General features: G+C 42.7%; 1 protein-coding gene across 1 annotated transcript in view; it reads right to left on the bottom strand.

Annotated features, from left to right (window-relative positions):
• THSD7B (thrombospondin type 1 domain containing 7B) overlaps positions 1–23165 on the bottom strand; it is a 1994218-nt gene that overhangs the window by 108063 nt on the left and 1862990 nt on the right. The window contains exon 21 of the mRNA XM_078682458.1: positions 12349–12494. Within this exon, the coding sequence (XP_078538584.1) occupies positions 12349–12494 (146 nt within the window). The remainder of the gene's footprint in view (positions 1–12348; positions 12495–23165) is intronic.

Genomic DNA, 23165 nt, shown 5'->3' with positions numbered 1-23165 from the left:
CCAGAGAGATTTCTCAACATGGGCGGTCGCAGATGATCACAAATGCTCACGTTAACAAACCATCCGCTCACGTGACGGTAGCTGCCTCTCAAGGACAACATCTCCTCAAGCGGCAGAAAGAAGCAGAACCCTTTCGTGCTGCGCATGGTGCCATTTGCATTGAATTTCCAGCACATAACAAACACCCGGCACTAAAAATCCGCAGGAAACGGCACGACCTAACGTACTCCGACCCATAGCGAAATTCTGTGAACTCAACCCAGGCCTTATATCGACGCTTCTCGTATTTTGTGACCAGGAAAGGTACTTTGTTTATGGGAGCTTGCTTGGGTCCTGTAGCCAGCGTGGGAGTCATCGCGATTGGCTTGAACTTTGACTTTGTACCGGTCCAGCATGATTTAAGTAAGCGCTACTTGCCCTGTTTTTGCATTTAATCTCTAAAAATTCATATCTTGACTTCTACTGATTAGATTTTTGTTGTTTTGGTAATGTTTTACTCGGAAAAATATTGTCTATTTTTCTAACCCACGTGTAGTGTTTTTGTGGTGTATTCATTGTGTTACTGTGTGAATGTTGCACAAATACTTTACACATTGCCTCTTTAGATAAGCTTGACTACTCTGTGCGAAGCTACCAGAGTTTGAGTACAGGTTATCTTTTAGTGTGTATCTAGTTTACCCTGACTAGAGTGGTGGCTTCTGCCTGGCCTGGGTGCATATCTCAGTGAACCAGGGATCCCATTTCTAACAGAGTCTATTCAGCCCTTTGTGTTGGAAACAGGATACTGCCTATACAGGTTTAAGTCTCAACCCACCCTCCCTCCCTGCCTAGCAACTACTATCTGAATGCAGATGATTTTTCTATCACACCTACCCTTCCTATGTTTGTGTCTGTCTAGAGTGAATGCCCAAAGTGTAGCTGTCACCCACCCCAGATGTGTATTGGATGTAGGCTGCTGGCACACAGAGCAGTAGGAGTAGAGAAAATCCCACTTTCTAAAATTACCCTGAAACCGGTTCCAGGATGCTTATTTCCATTCCAGGGAGGACCTGACTTGGAAGTTCGGGCTGGACTGTTCGCACAAGGAACATGGTCAAGACTGATTTGAACATGTCTGGGTGAAACTGGGGTGATGTGGTGATCTAAAGAATTATGGATTTAACCCTGATACTTGTGACTCGGGGTGAATGTATGCATAGTCCAGCATTCCATCCATCAATTGTTTCTTTCGCAATTTCCAGAAGTGGCATTTTTTTAAATAGTAATGTTAAATCCAACTTTACCATTAAAGAGGATTTGCAAGTACCATTCCAAAGCCATAAAACATGATGCAGCTACTTCTTTTGATCCGGAATTACAGCTTAAAAGTTTATTAAGGAATTCACAATGCTAACCTATGAAAGGAGTATGCCTCACAGTAATGAAAAACACATTTAGCAGTTTGGCACTGCCAGCTAGTCGAAGTGGCAGTAATCTGCATACACAGGCCCTGCAGTGGCAGGCCTGAGACAGATTTGAAAGGCTACTTGTGTGGGTGGCACAATCAGTGCCACATTCCTACTAGTAGCATTACATTTACAGGACCGCTTACAAGTAAATTAAATATGCTAAACAGGTGTAAACCAATTATACCATGTTTAGAGGAGACATCACATGCACTTTAACACTGGTTATCAGTGGTAAAGTGCTCAGAGTCCTAAAGCCAGGAAAAAAAGGTGAGGAAAACAGAAGGTGGGAGGCAAAATGTTTGGGGTGACCCTTTCTTTAGAGAGGGACATTTTCCAACCGCTGGTAATGATGATTGCATGATGCATCTACTACATTCCAAATGTAAATTATCCTATGTCTGATATTATTAAGTATAATGCAGTACAAATACAGTTAGCCATTCTTTCTACTGGAGGATACACATTCAAGTAGCCATCAAGTAAACTACTTTGTAGTATTGTGTTTGAGTAAGATTTTTTTTTAAATAACAGCTCTTCATGCATAATTTGAAATGGTATTGGCAGTGTTTCCACTCTGTATATGTATGATGTTGTATTCATTTATCGCCATAGTACTATTTCTTGCTTTCAGTTCCAAGTCGATTTCTAATAAGTGGGCCGGTTACACAGGAAGGTGGAGCTGTCCTGAGATTTGGTTCTCAAAAGGTCGATCTATGCACCTGCATCTATCTGCCAGGGTTTAGTCTTGTACTACCGCCTTCTAATGTTTTTCATCTCTGCGATAAAGAACACATCTTAAAAGCCTCTTAGAGCATATAAGGATATAGGTCAAGATGGGGCAAGCAGTAAAAAACACGCAATTATGATTTTTAATAGTTTATAACTTTTTTTGTGTTGTAAACTGCGAAGCAAAACAGATTGTTCGCATCCTTAATGTTTTCACAGTGCAGAAATTGCCAGAAACTGTGAAATCATTAAAAGTGTTTCATTTCATATTATTTGTTTAAAACTAGAACATTTGTTATTAGGTGTGGACTGGTGTGATTCTAGCATTCTGTTACAAAGAACATTATAGATATCTGTAAAATCCAACTTCAGGGTAGAAGACAACATAGCATGAAAATAGTAATGCATTGGGTATTTGCAATGCTACTTTTTATTGTTTTGTGTCCCATTTATTTTTTATTAAATTCCTGGCCACGCTGCTTCAGAATTTTTAATATAATTGGAGAAACATTGCAAATCATGGTATACATTCTGAGAGATAGGAATACAAATCACTGCCTAAATTATGAACACAAATACACGTTGATGATTAAAAGTGTTTTCTGAAGACATTTTCAAACAGAATTAAGAACGGAATATTTATTTCTGCATTGATATTTAATATGGCATGACACCATTTAGGTTCTGCTCCACAGTTTACCATAAAGCAGTCTACTCCTGGAAACTATGATTTCCATTGCTCCCAAGTGACACCATTTCATATGTGTCAGATTGAACCAGTCCTGGCTCTTATTCTAAAATTGTTTTTTAAATGTAAGATTTTCAATTGAAATTTATACTGTAATACAAAACTTCAAGACCTACAATTCAAGGTTCTGCATTGGCTAAAAGTTTCAGAAAAGACATGCAGACATTTGGCAGTCATGAAAGATCTGTTCTGCCATTCCTCTTACGCCTGCTCTTTGCTGAATGTGGTTGTAAAGTTGGAAGCATCTTACACTCCACACAAACTATCATCTATTGTGCCAACTTAAAGGGAATCATTTAAATGGCCTAAACATTGTTTTATTGGTATACATTTTTGAAAAAGGAAAGTCAGGTGCTTCCATTGAAAATATCTCTCTCCAGCTCCTCGCAGCTATACACAGTACCTTTGAGTAGGGGTGGGCGATAAATTCAGCTCCGCCGGCGGAGTTGGTGGAGTTTTGCCTAAAATGCAGAGTACCAGCCAAATGCCACCAACTACCACATGGCAGAGTTTTTATTTGTGTGCAGCTCGCAACAAATATGGGGCCGATTACGATGATGGTCGGAAAGGCTCTGAACCAGAATTGGGTCTGCTGAATCTGATTTGGAACCCATCTTTTTGACCAACCGATTATGATAGTTGGAAAGCGTTAGGACTTTTCGAGTAAGTTCCGATTCGGTTCCGAGTGACATTCGGAGGAACTGAGTCAGTCGGAGCTGACTTGTACAGGTCTACGGACCGCATTTCTGACAAAGCAAATACGATGTCGTATTTGGACAGCCTTTCTGAATCAGTTGTTCCGACATGGTTCAGCTGTTGGAATCTGACTTTGAGGGCCCATAGCATGCCCCTCTTCACCTAGAGCCTTCCAAATGGGGTCCCTGAGGGATCCCAAGGGACCCCCCTTTTCAACCATGCACAGTGTGACAGGCACCAAGTGGTGCCCGCTGCAGGGTGCACGATTTTTCCTAGCCACCCCTCTCTTCAATAGTAGCCCGTCTATTTGATTGGAAAACAGGCTCCCTTTGAAGTCAATGGGAGTCGGACCGAATCGTATTCGGACGCATTGCAATCAGTTGGTTGGACTCCCCAAATCCGATTCTGTCGGAACCGATTCCGAGACCGATTCGGTCCGAATGCTTTCCAAATTACATCGTAAACAGCCCCTGAATTAGCAAGTGCGTGTAAGATTTGGGGTCCCTTAGCAAGATTTTTGATTGCAAGGAGGACCCCCGTGAGATTTCCCCAAAATGGGCGGTCGCGGGCAGTTGCAACCATTTGTGGTCAAAATGTTGCCTCTCAATTAAAAAATCTACATGAGTGGCAGAAAAATCAACTCGAGAAGCAGCGCTTTCTGGTGCACTGTGAGGTGCCATTCATACTGATTTTTTTGCGTGGAACGAGCTCCAAGAGCTACAAAATCAGCATGAGCAGCGCAAAATGCCTAATTATGCTCATTCACGTAAATCTGTGGAATCTCGCAGTTTTCATGTAACTCAGCGGAATTCCATGGAGAGAAACTCGGCGCTTTCCACCCACCCCTACAATTGAGTCAGTCCTTTAAAAGTGGAGCAGCAAGATTTTTTTTAAGATGAAGTAGTTGGTCGGCGTAGTAAATTGACTGAAACTGATGTCAGCAAACTATCTACCAAACTGTGTTGAATGGTGTATAAGTCCAGCTTGGGCCTTTCATGTGGCTTGCCCACCTTTCTAAAACTCAATACACATCATTGCACAATTTCTGGTGGTTTGCACACTATCCAGAAAAAGGAAAAAAAACCTATTTTTTCTTTCATGCTTCATTAAGCTCATACTAAGGATCACACGCTTTCTTGTGCTTTCAGTCAATTGCAAAGTGCCTTTACCTTTGCACCTGCTCCGCACAGAACTGCCTGAACACCTGTTTCACACGTCATGTATATTCTATCACTGTGCTAAATGGATGAATGCGTATGTACTATGCATAAGAAAAAATGGCAATCCTGGGATCGTCTCATGGGCATTGCTCTACACAATTATTACAAATTCAATGTATAGAAGAAAATGAATGGATGAATGTTGTCTGTGCTGCACATGTCCAAACTGCTTTACATTCTTGAGGATTTTCCAGAGGAATTACTATGCATGGTACAGCAAAAAATATGGGACCCCCTCTATAAACTTCTTTTGGCCAGGGAAAAGAGAGGACAATGTGAACAGAACTAAGAGTAATTCCCCTACGACCTTATGTTTACATATTCGACATGGTTCAAATTATATTTTACAATAATAATGTCCTTTTCATCACCACAGATGACATAGATTTATATCATTTTCATTATTTTTCTTTTATTATTTTTTACAACCAGATTAGTTTTTTTTTTTCTTTTTTGTTGGATACTTTCATCATATCATTACATATTTTATAAACATTAAAAAATACAATACATAATTCATATATCACAAAACATTCAAGCAATTCTTAAGAAAGAGCCCTGTTAACCACACATACAACGACTAACACTCCCTATTCATGCATACTCAATAACATCCTGCACTCAACATACAATCCATCCATTCATTTCTGTGTTTGAGGTAGTCCAGATGATATAGGTGACTAGATACGCCATTACTATGCATGGTATTCTTCAAGTAAGGAAGGCACGTGTTGAAAATACTTGAAAATACTTGTTATTGCAGTTATATTTCTGGCTGTTAATAGCATTGCACATAAGAAAAAGCAGTGCCCTGTTCAATACACACAACCTTTAATAGAAACTGTAGTCAGGCTCAATCCTGCGGCAAAATTGCATACATTCAAAATATGTACTTGCCCTACATAACTTCTGATCAATAAAAATTAAGTTGTCAGCACATTTGATTTGATCTTTGTGCTTTAAAACATAGCATGAACTGGCAAACTAGAGGTTTACTTGGGCTAATGTACTTTTCAAATATGACTGAACCAGACTCTTGAATACAATTAGAACAGCGTATGGTGCAAAATAACCTGTACTGATAACCTGTATCAAGTGCAATATTCAATTTGAAAGTGCACTTTATGAGCAATGTCACTGCTAGTATGCACAAAAAAGAACAGTCAGACAATAACGGAAAGTACAACATTTCAACGATATGCACTCACACAATAATCTTAGATATTTATAATAATGTAAATGTGGGAGCAAAAATAGCAACAGTGGGCACTATTGATAAGGATGAGGTCTGACATTTGCTGCAGCGGATTCGTCTCCCACGAATGCAGCACTATTAAATCCCAGTCAGGTAGAGGAAAGTGGACTTTCTATTCCTTAGACGGTTGCGAATGCCACAAACATTTGCATTCGTGGGCACTCACAAATGTCTCTCCAACTTCTTTCCTACCTTAATATGGTTAACATGTACTCCATCTCTTTGCTAGAGTAACTCTCTTCCTGATGCTATGTGGAACAGATCACCCTCATATTTGATTAGGGTAAAGAGTGAAAAGTGGTTTCTACACTGAGAAAACAAATGCATTTGAACAGGAAACTCCATTCCCCCTGTGTGGAGTTCGCTGCTATGTAGAACTCCTTAGAGAGAGACTAGGGGGCATATGTACAAGCCTCTACCTCCCTGGGAACGTCACTTTGTGTGTGTTCGGTGTCGAAAGGGGCCTTGCCTTATGTACAAGGCAGTGTTAAGCCACTTATTGTGGCTTAACGCTGCCTTGTACATAAGGCACCCTTTCACGCTAATATTAGCGTGAAAGGGGCGTGCAGTGGTTGTGGTTGGCGTTCCACCGCAACACCCATTGTATTTGACCCTGCCCCCTATGTAGAAGGGTGGCGTATATAGAAGGCAGCACCAAAATTAAGAGCAGGAACATCCTGGTTTTACGTTGGCGTAACGAGGAGAAATGCATTATTTCTCCTTGTTTTTGCTCATTCTATGTGTGCTGCCTTGGGCAGCATACATGGAAAAAGCAAAATACCATGGTTTATTTATGTACAGGAAGGTGTCCCTTCCGGTACATGAACAAACCTTTTTTGAAAAATGCCATTTTGTAACTTTCATGTGTGTTGCATGAAGAAAAAGTTACATTGATACATGCTGCAATTATTATCTTTTTGCATTGTCTTGTGCATGGGAGAAATAATAACATTTGACAATTATAAACAAATAAATATGTTATTACTATTAAGCCAAAAATATGATTTTTGGTAAAACTCGTGATTCAACTGTATTATGAAGTTACAACGTTGTTACATAGAGGCGAGATGTAACTCTCGTATCTACACAATAGTATTTTTAGAAGGATCTTTGTTCACTACAGTTTTTTTGGCTACAAAATCAAATAACACTTATGGTCAAAATTTGCGGCCACTCATTTTACTAGAAGACATTGATGCTCAGACCACATCTAGATTCCATAATTACAGTGAAAAAAGTAGTTGACGCCCAACATAACAAGCATTAGAAATGCAATCGGGCTCGGATTTATTTGATTTTGAGCTAATGGCATTGTAAATGGCAATGTGTTTTCCTCATGTGTGATGGAGTGTGTGCATGTGGTGTGTTACGGGCTCCCAATGTCACCCTGCATAGTCACACACTGTTTATCATGTACACTCATTCTGCACACTAACACAATGTGCACCCTGCACCCTTACACACTGTCTCTCTGCACTCACTACTCACTACTCACTACTCTGCACTCACTACTCACTACTCTGCACTCACTACTCACTACTCTGCACTCACTACTCACTACTCACTATTCTGCACTCACTACTCTGCACTCACTACTCTGCACTCACTTCTCACTACTCTGCACTCACTACTCTGCACTCACTACTCACTACTCACTACTCTGCACTCACTACTCACTACTCACTACTCTGCACTCACTACTCTGCACTCACTACTCACTACTCTGCACTCACTACTCACTACTCACTACTCACTACTCTGCACTCACTACTCACTACTCACTACTCTGCACTCACTACTCACTACTCTGCACTCACTATTCACTGCTCACTACTCTGCACTCACTACTCACTACTCTGCACTCACTACTCTGCACTCACTACTCACTACTCTGCACTTACTACTCACTACTCACTACTCTGCACTCACTACTCTGCACTCACTACTCACTACTCACTACTCTGCACTCACTACTCACTACTCTGCACTCACTACTCACTACTTTGCACTCACTACTCACTACTCTGCACTCACTACTCACTACTCTGCACTCACTACTCACTACTCACTACTCTGCACTCACTACTCACTACTCTGCACTCACTACTCACTACTCTGCACTCACTACTCTGCACTCACTACTCACTACTCTGCACTCACTACTCACTACTCTGCACTCACTACTCACTACTCACTACTCACTACTCTGCACTCACTACTCACTACTCTGCACTCACTACTCACTACTCACTACTCTGCACTCACTACTCACTACTCTGCACTCACTACTCACTACTCTGCACTCACTACTCACTACTCTGCACTCACTACTCACTACTCACTACTCTGCACTCACTACTCACTACTCTGCACTCACTACTCACTACTCACTACTCACTACTCTGCACTCACTACTCACTACTCTGCACTCACTACTCACTACTCTGCACTCACTACTCACTACTCTGCACTCACTACTCTGCACTCACTACTCACTACTCACTACTCTGCACTCACTACTCTGCACTCACTACTCACTACTCTGCACTCACTACTCACTACTCTGCACTCACTACTCACTACTCACTACTCTGCACTCACTACTCTGCACTCACTACTCACTACTCACTACTCTGCACTCACTACTCACTACTCTGCACTCACTACTCACTACTCTGCACTCACTACTCACTACTCACTACTCTGCACTCACTACTCACTACTCTGCACTCTCTACCCATACCCAAAGACGCTAGAGTCCCCGCAAATCCCACAGATTCCGGCAGCTGGCAGGCACTTCACCTCAAATTACCTTGGCCTCCTTTCAAGGGCACTTCCTCACACGCCCACTTCCCCAGAGCTTTCTGCTTCTTCCCTTGTAGCTCTGATGTTCATCCACACCATATGTGTTGTTTTATGTCTTCCTTTTTAATATAGATATTCTAGCCTTTCATCGATTAGTCTTTTATCTATACCTCCTTGCGTCTTCCAAAGAAAAAAGCCAACCAACATGTCCCACGTAATCGGAAATAAAGCGCAGGTCCTTATAAAATGCGCAGCACAAGCAGCGCTGCACCTTGCTGCCCAAGTGACACCTAATCCTACGGTGCTCATTTCATCAACCATGAAATAATAAATGGCGGAGCCGGCCCTAGTTCATCGTAACAATCCTTGTGTCACACAGATTTTGGCAACAGGTGCTAACCTGTAAATTCGGATTTTCAGGATATTCAGAAAAGACACATTTATATAAATCTAATATAAATGGAAGTCATCCACAGAATCAGTGGGTATCTTAAAACATCGGCATGGACTGGCCCTCCTGGACCTAAATTGGACACCAATACGCGAAAACTACTGCGCTAAGTTTACAGAGTAGCAGGTAAATAATAAATACCATAGCAACGGAGGGAAGGAGTGGGTAGGTGGCGTCTCTCTCTCGGCTAACGTGTGGCATCGCGGGGTTGTACTAATTAGTAATATTTAAGAAAAGTGGCTTCTGTGCATCCCTTTTACCACCTACGACACAATTAGGTCACAATTATTATAATAAATAAATAAACTCCAGATTCAAATGTGCCTGTCTTTTTCTGTCACACTTGCGGTTCCCATCTTTCCCTGCCTCTCTATTTAAGGTTGGTTTGCATTTGTTCATGTTCTCTCCTACTTTTCTCTGTTGTTCTCTGTCTGTTCCTTCATCCCTCCGTTTCCCTTAACAACATTTTCTGCCTCCATGACCTTCGCTCTGTTTTGCCCTTTGTTTCACCTTTGCCTTTTGTGATTTATTTCTGCCGTTTTTAGTTTATTTTGGGCTTTCTGCGGCACACATGCCGTGTTTTCTTTACTTCCATGTGCCGTGCTGTTCTTCTCATATTGACCCGGCCCTCTTCTCTCTCTGTTTTCCGTCCGTCCTCTCACCTCACCCAGAACAGTGCAGACTGCACGAATATTCTCTGTTTTGCCAGACCCCCTGAAGCGCCTCCTTTAATTTCCCGCACTCCTCGTATAGCTCAGTGGCAGCGTGCGCCTGCTGCAGTCGCGTGTGGCAGGTTGTGAGTGCTGCCTGATAGCTTCACTTCGCCGGTTTGAATGAAAGCAGGGACTGGCTCAGCATTTCATCCTTTTGATGTGGATAAAAGGAGAATACTTTTGGTGGAAATACCAACAACGGCCAGTAAAGGGCCATAAGCACCGCGCAGTGTCCTCTACATCAGTTTTTGAAAAATATTATATTTACTCCTGAGTCCAGGCTCACCACACTCCGACCCAAATACACAAGACATTGACAATGTAAGCACCGAGTTTAGGCAGTAATCCTAATATTGAAAATATTAAATGTGGTACCGCTGCAAATGGTGACTATTGTCATATCGTTTTTATATGTCATTGGCTACCACTTGCAAGTACTAACATGACTTAGTAGAGCGCTTCAACGCAGCTTCCCGTAAGCGCTATACACATGAAATGAATAGCGCATCATGCTACATAGCTGGCGGAATTACTTCAAATAAAGACGCAAAAGAGTCCCCTTTTATACACTTCTATTAAACACGAACCTTAAGGACCAGAAAAGGCCTTTGCAGGAACACGTTTCACTTCAAATTAAATATATTTAAAAACTGTGAGAAAACGAGGTCTGTGGTGCGGAAGCAAAGCGATGAAGCGTTATTATGGGGGTAAAAAAATATATATGTACTCAAACCTGGAAGAACGTGTGTGTGAAATACGTACGTAAAAATCAACTCAAGGTGATGGTAAATAACACATGCCGCAATCTACATAGGTGTTTTTGTTTATTGCGAAAATCTCTGTTAAACTCTAACATATTGAAGGGAGGAGAAAACAGCAACGGAAATCACTCCTCGCAGAGAAGAGGCAAATGTTCGTGCAACCCTAGAAATATCTTTTCAGAAATCTTGAAAGCCTGCGCACTTTTATTTTAGAACACACGCGGATTGGCGAGGCAAGGGTGCTTGTCTTAGCTTGAAGAATCTGCGAGGTATCTTAAAAAGTACTGTGACTGGCCTTGAAGCTACAGGAAACTTCTTGCTTTTTCACTTCTTTTTTTTTTAAAGGTTTTACACTTTCCTTTGATGCGGACGCTTTCTTACACTGTGGCATGGAGTCATCGTGCTCAGCTTTCGGCCTCGTGCGCGCGCCACTGCAGGCATATGCTTTCAATTATCTCCGCCGTGAACGCGGCACTCTGACAGCTCCTAATTAAAATTAATGGACTGCCGTGCGCGAAACCACACAGAAAATGCCAACAATGGCCACCGGAAATTACATGTAGCCTATCGCGTCAAGGCTACTAAAAAGACAGCACAGCGAAGACGAATCACCATGCAGATGCCATAAAAAAGCGCGAGCACTAAGGAATGTTGCTGCCCGGACCCCTAAAGACACTTTTTTTTTTTTTTTTTTTACTTTTACAATAGAGCTCGGAGCTCCTCCCCACTTCGTGGTGACGTAGGCCGAGCCCTAAAAATTAATCTGTCACTTACTATGATACACACATTCTTTAAAACACTTCACACATATCTTGGATTTGCAACTTTAGGACAAGCAATGCCAGTGACAGCTGTATGTTTCTATTTACACATTTCTTTTCTTAACACACAATTTATTTGATTATAAAACACTTCTGTGCTCAAGATCTGCCAGGGTAAGATCTGTCCAGATTCTTCTAGGCATGTGTATTTGACATTTAAATGTAGGGCCCTGCCTCTTGCAATCTTTTCTCTTAAATGTCTTCATTTGACCAATCTGTAAAGGATTGCCCTCTGTGGCGACTTGTTTCATTGCTTAGAAACTACCGTAGAACATAAACTTGCTTCAAGTTGAAGTAAAAGTGCTGCAATTTCCTAATGATTAATCACCCTGAACCAGTCTGGAATTTGTTATACTCGATATTTACAGTTAGCTGGGTGATTATCGGCTGAATGTTTTAATCTAAACTATTCAGAAAATAATTAGTTATACCAATTTGTATAATGGAAATATCTGACGTGCTATTTTTGGGTTATAATTTTATTTGCTTTATGTATATATGTAATTATAACGTGCAGTTAATTTCTAATGTATTTTGCATTATTTTATGGGGTTTTAACCTATAACTTACTTTAATGCTATGTTTCTTTCACACAAATTTCTACTGTCCTCTGCTTGTCCACAAACATTTTTACTAATTGATTTCTAAGAAGTGTATTATATATCACTCTTGGCAGTGTTAAGTGTATAGAAGAAGAAGCTTACCTCTACTTTACACTGAGACCATTCTCCAAGAACCCAGTTATAGCAAGGGTTGGCAGGGCAGTTTTTGTACTGAGTGAGTTGGGTAGAACAAGGTCGACCTTCTCCTTGAGAGGGCATGATGATGTGCCTTGAGCGCACAGTTTGACCTAAACAAAGAATACACATTATTGTACTGCATGCTATGATGGTTTTGTCTGAACAATTGTTTTATGAACACCAGGGTTTCTGTTTACTTGATAGTACATAACAAGTTAAATATAGACATTAAGGCAGGTAGTGCAGTTAATCATAGGAGTACATGTAATATGCCACAAAACAGCTTTGGATAAACCGAAAATATACACTGTTTATTGACTGTCTCGCAGATGTGACATTGATTTTTAAAGGTGTCCATTTTTTCTTGATTGCTGTAGGCATGTTTGTCAATCTCCAATCTAATTTTAAAAAAATACACTCAATATGACAAACATCAAAATGCACGATTTATCAAAATTGGGGCATGCCAACCCAAATATGTTTGTTGCCTTTCCTCTCAGTGATAATACATTTTTTCAAAAATGCAAGACAGGCTATATTGGTTTTAGAGGGCGCCACTACATTAAGATATGCATCAGGATCTGTGGTAAGAATAATGCCCCAGGTGCAAACAGTTGCTACTGGCAGAGGAGACGCTATCTTGGACTGCTTCATCTTTGTGAAGGATTAGCACATGATAAAGGCAGGTGTTTGGCTAAAGCAACACAACCTCCTCATTTGAAAATGCAAGAATCATCACAAATATTTGTTGAATCCCATTGCATCTGACTGGCATGGGAAACATGGTCCCATGCCCTAGAGGAGTGCAATGATACCCAAAAGAGCGTTCCCAATGTTTTACGTTTGAAAGCACATTGTAAACACTCATTGCTATCTTGTTTACTTGTTTTGTGCCAGGGTGGGCGGAACTTGTGTAGTTTCACTCCACAGAATTCCTTGGAGTTACATAAAATCTTTGCAAGGTTCCGTGGAGTTTAATCAATGTGCAGAAAATGTGCAGCTGCAATTTCGCATTGGTAGCACGAGCAGCACTGAAAAACAGTGCAAACGCACCATGCATTGAGCACGAGTTCAGCCATTCAAGCTGATTTAGCTTCTACCCGAGTAGAAAATCTACTTGAGTGGCTGCAAATCTACTCCAGCAGCAGCCCTCTGATTCCAACTGCCAATAATCACCCTTGTTACAAAATTGTGCTAGGGAATGGCAAATCTCGCTCGCCAGCTCTCACTTTCTGGAGCCTCACTGGAGAAAAATGTGGCTGGAACTCCGCATTGAAAAGTAATACAGAGTGACCAAAATTGCCCCAATTCTGAGGACAGAATGAAACATCCCTTCCACCCCTAGTTTGTTTCCTGGCAGAAGCGTTAGCTCTGTAACACAAAGGGTCTGATTACGATGCCGTAGTAAACGATTTGGATGGAGTCAGTCGGAAAGGAATCCAAGCTGGATTTCTGAATGGCTTCTGACGGGCTCGGAGAGCCTGTCTGCCATTTGGAAAGCCTGCAGTAATCACACATGCGACTCTTTCCACCCAAGGGATTACAATGCTGGATTCTGACAGCCTTTCTGTGCCGGCCTTTCTGACACAGAAACAGGGCCGGACTGGCTACCGGGCAGTTTGGAATGCTGCTAAGCTGGGGGCTGATTTCGTTCATGGAGACCTGCGTGTGCTAAACAAAATTTGTTTTGCTTTCATTATTTCGAAGCACACACAGGTCTCCATGAACGAAATCAGCCTCCACCGCAGTGAAATCAGCCCCCAGCTTATCAGCATTCCAAATTGCCCGGTAATCAGTCCGGCCCTGCACAGAAAGGCTTTTGGAAGTCAAATTTGGGCGCAACCAGCAGGGCCCCCATGAGTGCACGGCCTTCAGTTGGAGACCGAGGGGGCCCCTATGGTGCCCCTGGTTGATACCTGCACACTGTGGCAGGCACCTTGTGGTGTCTGACATGGGGTGCAGGGATGAACTACACCTCTTGTCTTTACAATGAGAGCATACATTCCAGTCCGAATGCATGCACCCATTGTCAAGAATAGGAGTACGACCGAACAGTGTTCAGTCGCATCCTAATTGCTGGGTTGGGAGTGCCGACAGGAGGTTGGTCGGTACCAGTACCGAATTGATGTCGGACAGACTTAGGTCCATCCGACATCGAATTCTGGCCCAGAGTCTTATTCTTTGTCCAAGCATAGGTAAATAGCACATCTGTTTCTAAATTCTAAATATTCACTGCCACTGGGAACATCACTGATAGCCTCATTACAAATGCCTGAGCTCTTTGTGGCTGTTGTCAATATAGATTAAGCAGGGAGAAGTATTTACCAGGTTTACTGCAGATCACCAGTTCATGAAGATTGTAGAAAACATCACAACCTTTCGGGACATCACAAAGTTTTATAAAACTTTAACTGAATTAAATATCATCGAATAATACACTTGCAGGAGGAAAATTAGTCCATGAAAAAGATAATTCTGATGTTTTTAACTGGAGGAGGGCCGAGCAAAGTGGTGATATTCACTGTGCATGCCCTCATTCTGTTCCATAACCGTGATTAAAGTGAGGGACCAGTAGGAAGTCTAGTGAGTGAAGCAATTTACAAGAAGATCAGGACTAGCACTGTACAGTGGGCTCATAGGCAGGATTTCATCCTACAAAGGAACCTAATCAGTATCCAAGTTATCCTGGAATTCTATTTAAAAAACTCTTTGAAGGAGGGCCAAGGATTCATGTAGAAACTCAGACACCTTGTTGGTGAAGGTGTTCCATTTTTGTCTCCATTGATGAGCTCATTTCTAACCAGATTTAATTTCAGGTGGACCCTGGGTATCCAGGTTTGAATGGTGTCAGGTAAATTTTGAAGATTCAGGATTTTAGTTGCTAACAATTACCTCATGGTCCACTGGGAGTTGTCTACTTTGGAAAGGTAAGGCCGACTGACGCCCCATGAAGTTTGGTAATACATGTCATACCACACCCTATATTTGACATATTTGCTGCATCCATGAATATACATATTTACAAAATGTCCTTTCAAGACCCTTTAAATGTACACCAGTTAATGCTACTGAACCCTTCCGATCACAATCCCATTCACGTCCTCGTCCCAGGGGTGTTGCTCTACCAGCTGCGGCACTGTGTGCGACTGACACCTCAGGTGCCAGAGGCGGATTGTCTGCCGCATTGTGTGCACTGTTACATCTGGTGCCAGAGTGGTTAGGTCTGCGGCACAAGGAGGCAAAGACACACCAGGGGGCGGAGATGTGGATAGTGTGGGGGCAGCAGCATTCAACATCGTCACGCCTTGTGGCAGCAATGCCATGATGAGGATCTGCAGGCCATGGTAGATCCCAGCTACATTCTGCTGATGGGCAGCGGTGGCTGCCATCCTTTCCGCCTCCATCCGCACGCTGTCCTCCATGAGCCTCCTATTTTGTGCCAGCTCACGGATGGTATCGCTGAAGCCACTCTAAGCAGACAGGGGTTCGTCTCTCCACGTCATGACTCCAGCAATGTCAGTCAGGGCTCTTTGGAGACCATGGAGTGGGACTACACACCCAAGGATGGCATCAAGTTTGGTTGCCATGTTGCTGAAGCCCAACCGCACGTGCTCTGTGGTCTCTCTCTGGCACTCCAGCACATGGCGTTGGAAGGCCATGTGTTGTTCCTGGGGGTCTTAAAGGAATGCCGGGGCAGTGGGTGCCTCCTGCTGGGTGCTTTGGGTAGTGTGTGGGGTCTCCTCGATGTAGCTGGCCTGCCCTTATCCTAGAGGTGAGTGGCGGATGAGGTCATTGATGTCTTGGATGGCTTGGGTGTCGATGCTGGTAATGTCCTCCTCGTCATCAGGGAGGAGTGGCTGGGACTGCTCTGCAGGAGGTGTTGACGGTGCCCCTGCGATGTGAAGGGGAGATAGTGTATTGCAACGTGTCCACATGTATGTAGCTGCATGGTACATGTTGACATTCAGACAGCATGGCACTGTACATTGTGACAGTTTGTAGATCTGGGTGAGGACCCAGAGTCATTGTGGGTGTGCACTGTGCTCTGCTTGATTGTGCATGTGTGTCATTGTGCCCATCTCCACCCATCCCCCAGTACCTGGTGGTCACTCACCCTGTTGCGGTTGTGTTGTGTCCTGTCGAGCAGTGTACGATCCCCCGACTCCGGCCACAGTCTCCACACTGATGACTGTGCACACCAGCTCCTCCATGTCATCAAGCACGAGCTGCGGCGATGGGCCCCCACCTCCAGTCTGCATTGCTGTCTTCTGGCTGGCGGAGAGTTTCTCCTTGGTCCGCCGCTTGATGTCATTCCATCGCCTCTTGACCTCGAGCATTGTTCTCTTGTGCTCCCCGACGGCATTCACCTTGTCCACCATGTCCTGCCATATTCCATTTTTGGTGCCCAATGACACGTTGGAGGTGACAAATAGTGGTTTATGGTGTTCCATCTCCTCCGTGACTATGATCCTGTTCGCCTGAACTTCGTCTTCCTCTTCCTCTTGTCCTTGCCCCTCCCTGTCCCCGAGGTCCCGGGCTGGTCGTCCGGGGTGCTTGTGTGGTTGCGTTCGTCCTCCGAGCCTGCTCCGTCTGCCTCCATGGTGCCTGGGTGTTGGTCAGTTTGTGTTTGGGTGTTTTTCTACTTTTATGGTGATTTTTCCCACCTGCCAGGTGTGTATTGCAGGCCTGGCACTGCGTATCGCTGGTTTCCTTATCGCGCTTTGGCCCTCTCATATTTTTTGGTGTTGTGTTGTGGTTTGTGTTTTCATCTCCATCGAGGTGGTCGTATCACGGATATTGTACGCAGTTTCGACAGACTGTCGCATGCTACCGCCGTGTTGTGAATTCCACGTTGACACTGGGTTATTTTCCCGCGATAGCCTGCGATTATGAAAGTTGTGTTATGCTACTCTTGCAGTAAATATCACACGTTCTTGTGAATATTCTCCCATAATTTGCTTAATATTACAGGATGCCAATTAGAACTGTCGCACAGAGCAGAGGACAGCAAAGCAGCTTGCCTCATGCTGCCTTTCATGTCCAGTCAACAGTCAAGCGGAGCAGCTGCCCACTGCCCCACCAGCTATGAGCAAACATCTGGACTCAGTGTCTCAGGGCCCAGAATTATCAGGGTAGAAGTTTGTGAACATAGTGATTCTAGGTCTGGAGACACTAGGAAAAAAAATGTCTCAGAGAGTTATCTAAATTGGTGGATACAGCTCACAGGCACTTGTAAAAAGGGGTCATGTGACATCTTTATTACATCATCATTGTCTAAGTCTGACAAAAAGGTACTTGCTTACCTAGACCATTTGATATGGTGAAAAATATTCTCTTCAGGTTTCAGAACGTTTATCTTAAAAATGAATTAAATGAATGAATTTCCATGCATAATAGTACTGTAATTTACAGCCTCCTAATGTATACGCCTTTACAGTGATGTTAATAGTCCATTTTAATATGCAAATATTCCATCATGTTGGTTCTTATGGAACAACAGCTGCACTAGAATATAGCAGGCAGAAAAAAAATCTGAAAAATCCAACTGAAAATATACCATTGCACAACAGAAAGCTAGTGCTACATAATTAGCATGGAAAAAAAATATATATATATTGGGGAAGTAAGTGTGATAATCATTTGAGTGTTACATAGGTAATAAAAACTTTTATATTTCTAGAAATTCATGGCAAAGCGTATTCATAATATATGGTAGTTTGTCTTATGTCTGCTCAGTAACACTCAAAATGAGAAAATAATACAATAGCTAACTTTAGAAAATGTTTTATCTGATCAAAATAACAATTGGAACACACTACACATTCAGCACTGACATGCAATGAACTAACATAGTAAAATGCTGTGAGAGATATAATTCCATGAGCAACCAAGTGAAGTCAATTGTTGCTCTTCATCAACGAATTTGGGCCATATTTTCAAGCCCCAGCGATAATTATTGCTGAGTGCGCTTAGCCCGCTTTTAATTATCGCCGGCTATCGCTGGAATATATCGCCAAGCTAGTGCTGTATTAACAACGCCTAGCGCTATGGCGGTAAATATTCCAGTGATAGCGGGGTTTTCCATGGAACATCACTGGTTTTCGAGCGATGTTCATGGAAAACAGCGATAATCTGGATGATAGGCGCTGTGGCCTTAGCCCCACAATCCACCTCCCATGTTAGGTATGCCTTAGTCAGGACTTTAACAGACGTTAAATTCCTGAACTGAGGCAGAGTTTGCGCAATTTAAATTATCGCTACGCCTCGTTGTTAATATCGCAAAGCTCCCTTTACAATATTTTCCCATGTTGTTTTCACAGCCACGCCTACTTTGCATCTCATTATCGATGCGAGGCGTGTGAAAAATGGGAGCTAAGTCAAGGAAACACATGTCCTTGTAAATAATGCGATATAATTATCGCCACTTTGCGCCCGAAAAACGGACGCTAAAGCAGCGATAATTGTATCGCCGGCCCTTGGTAATATGCCCCTTAGATATTAATTTATAACAGCCATCCGTACAAAGTCCTCCACATAGTATTGCCGAAGTTTGACCTTCAGAAAGATCTTGTGCATGTTGGAGTTCTTTAATGTATTTATGTTTGGTTTTTATATAGTGCAAACCTAGTTAGGGCGCAGCAGAGCACTTGTGTATGATAACTGGAAACCATACAATTGCATTACACTTCAAATTTCTTAGGTACAAGGTGATTAAGTGATGTTCCCAGAATCACACAATGCAATGTGAAGTCAAATGCTGAGGTCGGCATTTAAACCCAGATCTCCAAGTTCCAGAGTCAGCAGCTTAAGCCACCAGTATATCTCTGCTATGAAAAGGATTGCAATTAATAAAGTGATAATCTGCTGTCATGTACTTCCAGAGGTTTAGGAGAGAAGCAAAGTACCTAAATTATCTAATTTGCATTGTAAATCCTGGCCACCTATTCATGTGGACTTTATGTTTGTGTAATTTACACATCTGCTGTGCACAGTACACACATACAAGTATACACATACATACCTTTGTACTGTCATCATAAATTTTAGTCAAGTGTACTCTACACATTAGCACATTTTACTTTTTCCTTGACATACAATGCTTTGCACAAGTACCATGAAGACACGTTTGATAAAAAAAATTACAACTTGTGTATCTGTTGTTATTATAAAGAAGATGCACAGAAATAATATGCACTTCCACACGCCATACTTTACCTGGTCACAAACATTTCTCGGGCAATCCTCCATATTTTTTACATACATATAGCTATACTGCCGAATGTACTTTCACTTACAGCTGTCCGAAATGTACAAAAGGAATGTTGGCATCCATAAATGGGATTACTACTGTGAATTTCTTCACCACGTGTCAAACAAATGTGCAGCATTAACTCAGCAGGTGTGGAAGCAGCGTGCAAAGCGGCCAGAACAAGGTATGAAGAGCCTTGTAGGTTTGGGAATGCCCACATACTTGTATGTTTGTGGGAAGTCACAAACTCACTCCACTTCTTTCTCTCCTTGGAAATGGTTGGAGATTTATTCCAACAAAGGACTTGAGTTAATTCTGTTCTAGAACTGGTAGGGGAACAGATCACCTACAAACTTGGAGGAAATGTACAGGAACGGTTTCAGCACAGATAATATTTTTCCCCTTGGATACAAAAGAAAAGAACAAATGTGATATAAAAAGTACTCATTAGGGAAATGTAAGGGAAGGGAATGTGTAACAAGGCATTCACCGTAGTACAGTTGGAAAACTGGACCAGGCATAGCTTTCCAGGTGAGCTACTGAAAATGTTTGTGAACTTGAAAAAGTAATGAATGTGTATCCCTTTTAGGACTATTTTTATGGTTGTTAATTTGTTGCTTTTCTGTAAATTAACATTTAGATCTCCATCAGTCAATAGACATAGGCCTGCGTTTTATGTAATTTCCGTTTTTAGGGATTCATAAACTTTTTTTCAAATTGTAGGCCTCCAAACATATTTTTGCTTCTTTAAGCTAACTTATGAAGATTGTCTACAAAGTGAAACTTCTATAGGATTTAGGGATGCTGAATTTTCACTTCAACAGAGACCCTTCGTTTTGGGCAGGCAGCTGTCCCAGGGACCACTACCTGCCCTTAAAAAAAAAAAAATGCATGCAGTTTTCTTTTAAGGAAAACAGGCTGCACTTTTTTATTTAAAAGCAGTCCCCGAAATAGTGGTCTGCTGAGCCCAGCAAGCCACCATACCTGGGCGGACCTGTCATTCCCAATGGGCTCGCAAATTTCGAAAGGCCCATTAATATTCATGAGCCTCGCAATTTGCGACCCCATTGGGAATTGCACACAGTGTGTTCCACACTGTTGTACATGGCATATTGAGCCTCGCAAATTGCGACTGGCAAAAGACTTGCAATTTGTTGGGGACAATTTTGACCATCGTACATCTGGCCTTAACTGTTTTGAAAATTATTGTTTCTTAAGTTTTTTTAAGTCTGAAAGGAGATATGTTTTAAGCACACAGAAAAAGAGGCTTTTTTAGGAACTGTGGGAAGTGTGCTTAGCTACTGCAGCATGCACTAAATGTTAATTGTCTTAAAGGAAATGTTGCCTACTTTAACCCATTTATTATGGAAAATGAACAGGGAAAGGTAACTTCATTAATCATTTGTATGTTCTTATTATTTGAGAAATAATATTGTGCAATCTGACCACTTATGTTTGACCTTCTTAACTACATAGTTTGAGCCATGTTGACTTTTCAAAAATTCAATTGTTGTCCGTAATGGCATTCTTCAGGACAATGCTGAGGCATGCATACTATTTTCTAACAATTTTTCTGTTCCTGTTTTGTAGATCCTAAAAAAGAGGACAAAATGATGTCTTCTTTTTTAAGAGTCTTCATATCCAGTCTTTGGTATATGACAGGGTTGCTAACCACAATGTTAAATGATAGTTTAGGCTAAATGATTTAGGTGGATTAACAATGGGTGTATTTGGGATTTCACTGAGACTTCACAGTGAAATTACCACCTATGAATAGAAGAAAGATGTACTCATGTACTAAAAGTGAGTTACAACAAATGAATTACTGTTATGTATGATCAGAGTGCCATTCCATAAACAAATAAATAATGCTTCGGTGTCTGAAGTTTACAGTCAAGTCCTAGCACAGGTATATATAAATATGTGACAGACTGAACAAGGCTTTTTTGGTGCGCATATTACTGTGTCTTACATTCTGTTTTCCTGGATAAAAAATGAATACACATGCACCTAAAGGATTACAGGAAGTAATTATAGAGGAATCAGTCACACTTCACACATTTGCAAAACAAGTTAAAATAGACACATTAAGGGGTATATTCACAAGAACGTGTGATAACTACCACAAAAGTGCAAAAACAACAATGATGGACAGAATGTGGATCAATGTCACACATTCACCCCAGTCAAAAGATCTGGGGCCAAATCCATCGTTTTTCCACTCCACACCACCCTGGGTTAGACAATGGCAATATGCAAATCAGCGCTGACCCTGTGCCCCATGGGAACAGTCCAGTCCGAACTACAAAAGCCATGTCCTTCCCAGAACGGAAACAAGCATCCGAGGACCGGCCCGGTTTCGAGGTAACACCTCTCATCAGCCCGGCTAGCTTGCTTCCAGTGGTGTGGAGTGCCTGGGACTCACGTCTGAGCATCCCCAGTACACTTAGAGCGGTTACTGCAAAAACAACAATGATGGACAGAATGTGGATCAATGTCACACATTCACCCCAGTCAAAAGATCTGGGCCCAAATCCATCGTTTTTCCACTCCACACCACCCTGGGTTAGACAATGGCGATATGCAAATCAGCGCTGACCCTGTGCCCCATGGGAACAGTCCAGTCCGAACTACAAAAGCCATGTCCTTCCCAGAACGGAAACAAGCATCCGAGGACCGGCCCGGTTTCGAGGTAACACCTCTCATCAGCCCGGCTAGCTTGCTTCCAGTGGTGTGGAGTGCTGGGGATGCCCAGACGTGGGTCCCAGGCACTCCACACCACTTGGAGTCAAGCTAGCCGGGCTGAAGAGAGGTGTTACCTCAAAACCGGTCCGGTCCTCGGATGCTTGATTCCGGTCTGGGAAAGATATGGCTGTTGTAGTTCGGACTGGACTGTTCCCATGGGGCAACAGGGTCAGAGCTGATTTGCATAAAGCCATTATCTGACCCAGGGTGGTGTGGAGTGCAAAAAAACGATGGATTTGGGCCCAGATCTTTTGACTGGGGGAGTGTGTGACATTGATCCACATTCAGTCCATCACTTGTTGTTTTTTGCAATTGCCGCCCTAAGTGCGCTGGGGATGCCCAGACGTGGGTCCCAGGCACTCCACACCACTTGGAGTCAAGCTAGCCGGGCTGAAGAGAGGTGTTACCTCGAAACCGGTCCGGTCCTCGGATGCTTGATTCCGGACTGGGAAAGATATGGCTGTTGTAGTTCGGACTGGACTGTTCCCATGGGGCAACAGGGTCAGAGCTGATTTGCATAAAGCCATTATCTGACCCAGGGTGGTGTGGAGTGCAAAAAAACGATGGATTTGGGCCCAGATCTTTTGACTGGGGGAGTGTGTGACATTGATCCACATTCAGTCCATCACTTGTTGTTTTTTGCAATTGCCGCCCTAAGTGCGCTGGGGATGCCCAGACGTGGGTCCCAGGCACTCCACACCACTTGGAGTCAAGCTAGCCGGGCTGAAGAGAGGTGTTACCTCGAAACCGGTCCGGTCCTCGGATGCTTGATTCCGGTCTGGGAAAG

This window comes from Lissotriton helveticus, chromosome 3_1 (assembly GCF_964261635.1).
Source record: "Lissotriton helveticus chromosome 3_1, aLisHel1.1, whole genome shotgun sequence".
NCBI lineage: Eukaryota > Metazoa > Chordata > Amphibia > Caudata > Salamandridae > Lissotriton > Lissotriton helveticus.
Note: the sequence above shows the minus strand (reverse complement) of the source record. Positions and strands in the feature narration are given on the sequence as shown.